The 6,101-nt window shown below is 32.7% G+C and overlaps 1 protein-coding gene across 1 annotated transcript; it reads right to left on the reverse strand.

Annotated features, from left to right (window-relative positions):
- Positions 1 to 2,946: 2,946 nt before the first annotated feature.
- Positions 2,947 to 4,267, reverse strand: LOC113559000. Its single transcript, XM_026964591.1, has 3 exons — positions 4,174 to 4,267; positions 3,893 to 3,994; positions 2,947 to 3,341 (listed from the first exon to the last, which is right to left on the reverse strand). The coding sequence occupies exons 1-3, from the start codon at positions 4,265 to 4,267 to the stop codon at positions 2,947 to 2,949; spliced, it is 591 nt and encodes a 196-aa protein (XP_026820392.1).
- Between the last annotated feature and the right edge of the window lie 1,834 nt (positions 4,268 to 6,101).

Here is a 6,101-nt window from a genome sequence, read left to right on the forward strand (position 1 = left end):
CAAATCCACAGTGTTTTTCATAATACTCGGAATATTTTACATTTTAATACTATACATAAACATAGACATTTAATGTTTAATGTAAGACCACTTTATTTTAATAATTTTTTATTTTTATTTTGGTTGTTATGATTTATTTTTCTCGGTCTCTTGAACGTCACAACACACGATTTTTACGATTTTGCTGACTACGATATAGTATAACGATAAGACGGATTCAGGGTCATCTCAAAGAACGGCGAGGGTGAGCACGCCTTCCAAATTTTTACTAACTCAAATTACGATTTGCAAAATTGACAAGTTATATGCCTTGAAGCTTAGGTGGATTAAAAGTAATTTAAACCAACTTTATACATTTTATTATAATCTGTCGATGAATTATCATTTATTACACAGTTTTATTTGTGAATAGACTCTCGGTTTAAAAAATATAATATATTCACAAGTGTAACAGGTTTTTGTGTGAACAATTATATTATATTTTACATGTTATATATAAATAATATATTTTCAAAGATGACAATAATCGGTTCCAATAGGACATACTATGAGATGGTTATGTGCACAATAGTTTATAAAATATCCTAATAAATAAAACATAACAAATTGCATAAACTATTCAATTTTGATCGCTCAATGCATTTTAAATGAATAAATTTAATGCTCGTAAATCTTTTTCTAAATATCATTAATGAACCAATGTTTAAGAGTTGATAAGACGTTAGGTTAGGTATGCGCGCGCAAGGTCAATTTTATATTGCTTGCAAGTTATCATAAGCAACGCTGCATTTCTAAGTCGAATTTAACGTATTACATCCACTGGGTAAATTCGATATTGCACGATCGAATTGATTCATATATATATATATATATTGTAATGTCACATTAATAATTAATTTTAAATCTGAAATCTTATTTATATATACAACAATGAATTTGTTTTTAAAAAATAAATGTATTTATGAGACGCGACGTCGAGGCGAATCGGAACTGGCTGTGTTCTTAAGCATTTTTTACCGCCCTGTTTACTTTGCAATAAACCTCAATAGGATCCACTTTCTGTAATTTCTTTTGAGGTTGTTTCACTTAGGGGGCGCTTTCTTGTCATCATTATTATTCGCTCAATTGAACGCATAATTTATTGTTTAAATGTATAACAGTTGTAACAGAAATTTGATAATAGCTAGGCCTGTAGTTGTATATATAACGCCTGTGTCATACATAATCAATGACAAAGTTGCTGTCGTCTACCGACCAAAATTACATCGCGTGTTTTCGGACTATGTACTTTTATTTATATTATACCGAACACGATTGTGTGAGTATGTACGATTGGACCTCTCACTTTTGTAACATTACACATTTTCGTTCTATAGTAAATATTTGTGTGTTCGACTTAAAAATTGGATGTCCGTATTTATAAGTCATCAACATCATATAAATATATGTGTTTATGGATTATTCGATAGAGAAAAATTATTTTAAATTCTTCTTTATTTAAATACTTAACTCAAAAAAGACGAAACTAATTTGTTAATTTTAAAAGAAGAAAAATATTTAATTTTCTGGATTCTATGTCGTTATTGTATTTTACATACTTTTTTATTTTTTTCTAATCATTTCAGATGCAATTGAACGAATATCATATAGTATTGGCATGTACGTTAATATTTCGTATATTTTTAAACAAAATTACATGTTGACGTACGTGATTTTTGTTCCACTTAACAGAAAACGTTAATTGTTTTCATTTTTCTCTCATTTATAATGTTTTACCAATAATGCTGCTGCCAGTGTTGTCCATATCCATAATATACTCGTACATATTATGAATGATGTATTTTTTATGTATTACAAGTTACAACGAACCCCTTAAAAATTATTACTGTTTTGCACTCTTATATATATTATTATACATAAATGACGTCCCGTTGCAGTGCACATTTTTCTAAGAGTGTATTACTCACGACCCTCGGAAGTGTCGAAATGGTCACGTCATTATATGACCTTGAATTCAAGAGCATTTCGACCGACGGTTGTGTAAAACCGAAGCCGTAACCGATGTCTAGAGCTTGATTTATGTGTTAATATTATTATTTGAGACAGAAAGTGCGAGAAAAAAATAAAGTTGGCTAGTTTTTGATCATAACGTACAATATGTTACAAATTTATAATGAAGTGCGGATAAATGGATGATGCGTGGAAATGTACAAACAAAAAAAAACTAAAATAGTTTAATGAAAAATCGTTAACTTATGCACGAACACACAATTTCATAGAAATTTTAACTTTAGATCAAAATATAAAGAACCTTGTTTTAATTGTTTTAATTTTAGGTATGAATATGAAAATTTTATGAATTTCATTTTACAAAATGATTTGCAAATGTTGGTGTTTTTGATGAATATCATGTTTTAAATTGTATTGCTTATCTTATAATTGGTGAATAAACAACTTAATTAATATGCTTCTCATATATTTAAACAAATTTAAACAAATCGCAAAACATATGTGTTATCGGTAACAACGATGTTGATTTTTTAAACTAAAATAATAAAAATATATACAACAAAACACAGGTTGTGGCTGTGCACTTATTACGATCGCCAAATCGCAGTGTGCGGAAAACTGAAAACAACCACTAGCTCGTTCAAAACGATCGGGCAAACAATAAGGGCCGGGGCATCTTAGGGTCGCGGGTTCCGGACCCGAGCGCCGCGCGCGCGTGATCCTACAACGTCCGTTGCGACCAGCGTCGACACATTTCTTATCGCCAAACAGAAATATTATAAGGGTTGTGGAAAACCCGCGTATATTATAGGTACTATTGATTCCCCGACCACGGGGAAGACGATGCGTGCAGACGACGTGGTCCACGCGGCGAAGTTACGCATGTCCGTAGTCGCGTTTACGCGTAACTCGTGGTGTGGGAGACGATGATATTACTCAAGTGATATTTGAATTGCCGCAGTCGGCTACCTCTACCCTGAGATATCCCTGTTGGTTCGGAGTCAACGTGTACGTGATCGGCCGCGTCCGTTGGTTGCAGCGGACGTTATACGTGCACACGCACGCGGTGCTCAGGTCCGGACACACGGCCGCGTGCGTTTCGTTCGCCGAATGTTGTTTGATGATCGTCGCGCCGGTGTAATCGCAATTGGCGTTGATCACCTTCACTTTCACACCGACGTCGAACACCATGGTGTCTTGGTAACCTTCGCACACGCACCCGCAGAGTTTGATGGCGTCCGGCGGAAAACTCACGTTCGAAATCTTGTCGGCATACATGTACACGTCAGCCTTGCACAGGTGCTTGATTCTGGATTCCGGGAATTTCACGCCTGTAACGGTGTGCAAAGACGAGTTGATGATGTTTACGAGTACCAAAAACGCGCGGCGTCTCAAGTCACGGGGATTGGCGAATATTTGCCGTGACTTTTCTCGCCAGCATTTTCAAATAATTAACCGGCCCGGCAGAGACGCGCAGAGATGATTCGAAAGAAAATAAAAAGAGTCCGGTAAACCTAAAAATATATCTACCGCTTTGGCGAATCGCTCATAATATTTCTAGCCCCCATCGAGTATTCACTACAGGTTATAGGCGCAATTTGAATTTTAAAGTGGGGGGGGCTTTTATAATTTGCATGCATGTACTGGGTGTATTCTCCCTAAAGGTGGAAGGGGATATATACAAACCATTTTTTGGGGGGGAGGGGGGGCTATGATTGATTTTTAAGGGGCTTAGCCTCTCCATGCCCTCCTCAAATTACGTTTATGCTATAGGTGTTTCTGTTGTACGTAATCAAAATATTTTGTATCTTTTACGCGATTTGACACGCGTACAATCGTGAAATCGTAGTAAAAAATTAGTAAATACGCGTGCGCGACGAACCTAAGATCTCGAGCGGATCTCGGAATCTTCCTTCGCCACACGGCGGTGGTGCATTGTACATTCCCTCAACATTGTTTTCCGACGGATACTGACATTCTTCGCCTGAAATGATAACAGAGCGTACGATATATTAAAGCCATAATAATATGCCTAAATATTGAATAATAATATACTCTTTGCGCGGCACACCAAACTCAATAAAAATAAAATGTCCGAGTTATACACTCTGTCCTATAATAGTATAATAATATTATAAACTCTAATATGTTTGAGAATTTTACTATTTAGCCGGATCGGATGACTGACGGCCGACCGCAGCAGCAATAACAGTGTTAAAACTACTTGAAACATCTCTTCTGTATGTTTCGAAAACATGACATCAGCTTGTTGAGTATTCGAAGAATAAGAAAAAAAAAAAAAAAACGATAAAATATCGAGTTACTCGCGTTAACTACATTTATAGATATTACAGATTCGGCTGTATGAACAACTCGACGATCATTTACTCGAAAATAAATATTATTCGTAATTTTTATTATAACGCGCGTTACTATAGTATTAAATATATTTTAAAATACACACAGAATATTACACTAGCCGTATTAATTATTATAGGAAATCAATAATCATTATAGGTATATTTAGATATTCTTAAAACAATAATACGACAATGATTTGCTGACATACCAAAAAAACCGTATGACGTCGTACTTAATGGAACAATCATTGTTGTAATGAGTGATGACTGATTATTTATGAGTTATGTACAAATACGTTTAAAATTTATAAATAATATTTTGTTTTTTAGTTACGGAATACAGTATTTTGAGCCATCTAAGGGAGATAGTGAGAGTCAACTGATTTGCAGTTTTAAGTTCTGATCGTGGTAATAAATGTGTTTATTTAAATACTAGTTACATAGTTAATACTTTATTTTACAACGATATTTTATATTTTTTTCTTAGTCATTTTAGTGTCAAAGGATACTTTTTATAGTAGAAAAAAATGATTAAAAATATAAATGTGAGGGAAGTTTTCGGTAGAATATATTTTGATCTAGTTGGTATTTTGAAAATGTAAATAAGCAGAGTAAACAAATCCACAGTATTTTTCATAATACTCGGATTATTTTTTTTTTTTTTATACAAAACCGGTTTTAAAATAATTTTTGTTTTTAGTTGGAATTAAATATAATTTACTGTAGAGATTTAATTTAATTTTTTAATTTTTCATCATTCTCTAGGTATAATATAATTTAAAAAAATATTTTGACTACTTTTGTGCTATTTATAGACATTTAAAATCGTCAACGTTTTTAAGTTTTTTCAATATTTATTTTTGAATGAATTTTTGTAGATTAAAGACCTGAAAATGTAATACAATGTTCCTTATTAGTTGTTCTTATGGAGATTAAAAATATAAAGTATCAATTTTTTTTTTTTTAATGTTAAAATGTTGACAAATTTTGTTAAAACCACGAATATGTATTTTCAAATGACTATGCAGTTAAAAATATATACAATTTTAAATTTTAAAAGTTACGCGTCGTAAATTGAATGCATTTTAGTAGGTTAGGGTAGGTTAACAGGTCGAGGAGTTATCGTAAACGTTGTGCAGAGAGGGTAAGCGTTCAATGAAAGTGCAGGGGAATTGAAACGGATGTAACGTATAGCCAAATCGGAGACAGGATAACGAGGTTATATTATGTATTTCCTATGGAGATTATAATGTTGTAAAACCAGTGTTGACATGAGAAATACACTATTTCCGAAATAGTTCTTTACCGTATTGTATTATTATAACAATTTGACGAAATGCGTTTCTTGCGTATTTTAATAATTATAAATATTATTAGTACCTACCTACCTACCTACCTACTTATTATAATATAATGTAATATAACACGTAGTCATTTATATATTTTTCACAGATAAGATAAATAAACGTGATATCGGTTTAAGGATATCTAGTGATCAAACGCGGTGAGTATCTTTTTAAGGATATCGAGTGCCCGAACATTATGTGGATTTTGAATACTAAACAGCTAAACAGGTATGCGAACATGCTAAATCGTGCGTTCGTGCAGTACCGCTAGGTTACATTCATTATCGGACTGATGATAATAGATATTTTATAAAATATTTTATTATAATATTTAATTTGCACGATTATAAATGAAAACGAATAAATTGAATATTATATAGTAGAT

This window comes from Rhopalosiphum maidis, chromosome 3 (assembly GCF_003676215.2).
Source record: "Rhopalosiphum maidis isolate BTI-1 chromosome 3, ASM367621v3, whole genome shotgun sequence".
NCBI classification, from domain to species: Eukaryota; Metazoa; Arthropoda; class Insecta; order Hemiptera; family Aphididae; genus Rhopalosiphum; species Rhopalosiphum maidis.